The sequence below is a fragment of the Gobio gobio genome, assembly GCF_949357685.1.
Source record: "Gobio gobio genome assembly, chromosome: 19".
Taxonomy (NCBI): domain Eukaryota; kingdom Metazoa; phylum Chordata; class Actinopteri; order Cypriniformes; family Gobionidae; genus Gobio; species Gobio gobio.
The window spans coordinates 3,632,270-3,634,769 of NC_137112.1; the positions used below are offsets into that span (position 1 = coordinate 3,632,270).

The following is a 2,500-nucleotide window of genomic DNA, read 5'->3' on the forward strand; positions in this document are numbered from 1 at the left end:
TACTTGTTTATATGCACTTATGTACTTTATCGTATATATGCACTTATATACTTTATCATATATATCATATTTACTCGTATAAATGCACTTATATACTTTATCATATATCACATACTTGTTTATATGCACTTATATACTTTATCATGTATATCACATACTTATTTATATGCACTTATATACTTTATCATATATATCCATCCATATATATGCACTGATATACTTTATCATTTATCTCATATATACACCTATATATGCACGTATATACTTTATAATATATCTCATATATACACCTATATATGCACTTATATACTTTATCATATATATCACATACTTGTTTATATGCACTTATATATGTTATCATATATATCATATTTACTCGTATAAATGCACTTATATACTTTATCATATATACTAAACATCAGATATCGAACCGTTTTCAGTTTAGACTAAGCTTTCATCTAGTAGATCTGGCACTTGTTTTTATTTGCACAGTTATCAGTTGTTTTCTAGTAGAATATCATTGTATTAGTTCTGTCTAAAAAAATAATAATATCATATTTCTATTTTTGGTTAGTGTTAGTAGGTTCTGCTATCCTTCCTTAGTTATATTATAAGCAACAACAACAAAAAAACTTTGATAAGAAAACTTAGTTTGTAGTATCCACACATTTCTCACCATTCTGAAGCAAACACCTGAAAAAGACAAAAGTTGTTAAAGTGAGTTTTTGTGGTGCAACTGCATATATAAATGTTGTTAATGTGTATGCTTGCTTACAATTAACACATAGTCATACAGAATAATGAACATATCAAGAAATAAGAATGCACAATGGTCGGCGTAAAAGCTTTTTAAGCTGAGGCATAAATAAATGCACGTCTATTTTTGGAGGCGTGGCATGAATTAATGTCGCCAAGTTTGCTAAAGACAGACAAATACCCACCCTGAACATTCCCGAACACCTCAAAATCTACAGACACATATTTTTCACCCGCGTCTGAAGACATTGCAAACAAGATTACAAGAGTCAGGACCAAGAGAAAAGTCCAGCAGATGTTTAAATTACAGATAATCATAAATAAACGCGCTTGACGCCGTTCGCCACTTGCAAGGCGACCCGACACTCGTGCGTCACGTGACACCTGTTACTTTTCTCAGCGTTTGTCACGATCATGATGGTGAGTTTTAAAGCATTGTTTTATAAAGATTGTTTGGGATGGGTTTTTATGTCTACGTTAGACTCCAATACTTAAAAGTATCACATGTAAAATGCCTCTAAAAAGACAAAACTCGCCCTGAGGTGTGCTTTCTGAGCGGCCGCGCGCCCTCTGGAGGGAGAGACGCATGCAGTGCAGGAGATTCATTCTCGCGAGAGTTCTCTAAACTGAAACTGCTGTAGGAGAATATATCAATGAGATTTTAATAATAAATTTAACATCATGTTTCAACTATAATATATAATTATACATGCCATAATTATGAATAATATCATATGAATGAGTGATGATTCAATCATATCTTTATACTTATTTATACTCTTTTATACTTTATCATATATACTTGTATTATATATGTATTTATTTACTTTATCATGTATATTCATATATATATTCACTCATATACTTTATCATATACACTCATATAAATTCACTTATATACTTTATCATGTATATCACATACATTCGTATATATGCACTTATATATTTTTTTCATATATACACCTATATATGCACTTATATACTTTATCATATATACACCTATATATGCACTTATATACTTTATCATATATAGCATGTATACACCTATATATGCACTTATATACTTTATCATATATATATCATGTATATACCTATATATGCACTTATATACTTTATCATATATCTCATATATACACCTATATATATGCACTTATATACTTTATCATATATATATATATATATATATATATATATATATATATATATATATATATATATATATATATATATATATATATATATATATATATATATATATATATATATATATATATATATCATGTATATACCTATATATGCACTTATATACTTTATCATATATCACATATATATGCACTTATATACTTTTTCATATATATCATATATACACCTTTATATGCACTTATATACTTTATCATATATCTCATATATATGCACTTATATACTTTATCATATATATCATATATACACACCTTTATTTGCACTTATATACTTTATCATATATCTCATATATATGCACTTATATACTTTATCATATATATCATATATACACACCTTTATTTGCACTTATATACTTTATCATATATATCATATATATGAACTTATATACTTTATCATATATATCATATATACACCTTTATATGCACTTATATACTTTATCATATATCTCATATATATGCACTTATATACTTTATCATATATATCATATATACACCTTTATATGCACTTATATACTTTATAATATATCTCATATATATGCACTTAT

The 2,500-nt window shown here is 26.4% G+C and overlaps 1 protein-coding gene across 1 annotated transcript in view; it reads right to left on the reverse strand.

Moving 5' to 3' along the window:
* The window catches only part of acyp2 (acylphosphatase 2, muscle type), a 14,376-nt gene extending 13,264 nt beyond the window's left edge, over positions 1-1,112 (reverse strand). The window contains exons 1-2 of the mRNA XM_079845209.1: positions 942-1,112; positions 677-693 (exon numbers count right to left, since the gene is read on the reverse strand). Of these exons, the coding sequence (XP_079701335.1) occupies positions 677-693; positions 942-1,074 (150 nt within the window). The 5' untranslated portion in view covers positions 1,075-1,112. The remainder of the gene's footprint in view (positions 1-676; positions 694-941) is intronic.
* Positions 1,113-2,500: the final 1,388 nt, after the last annotated feature.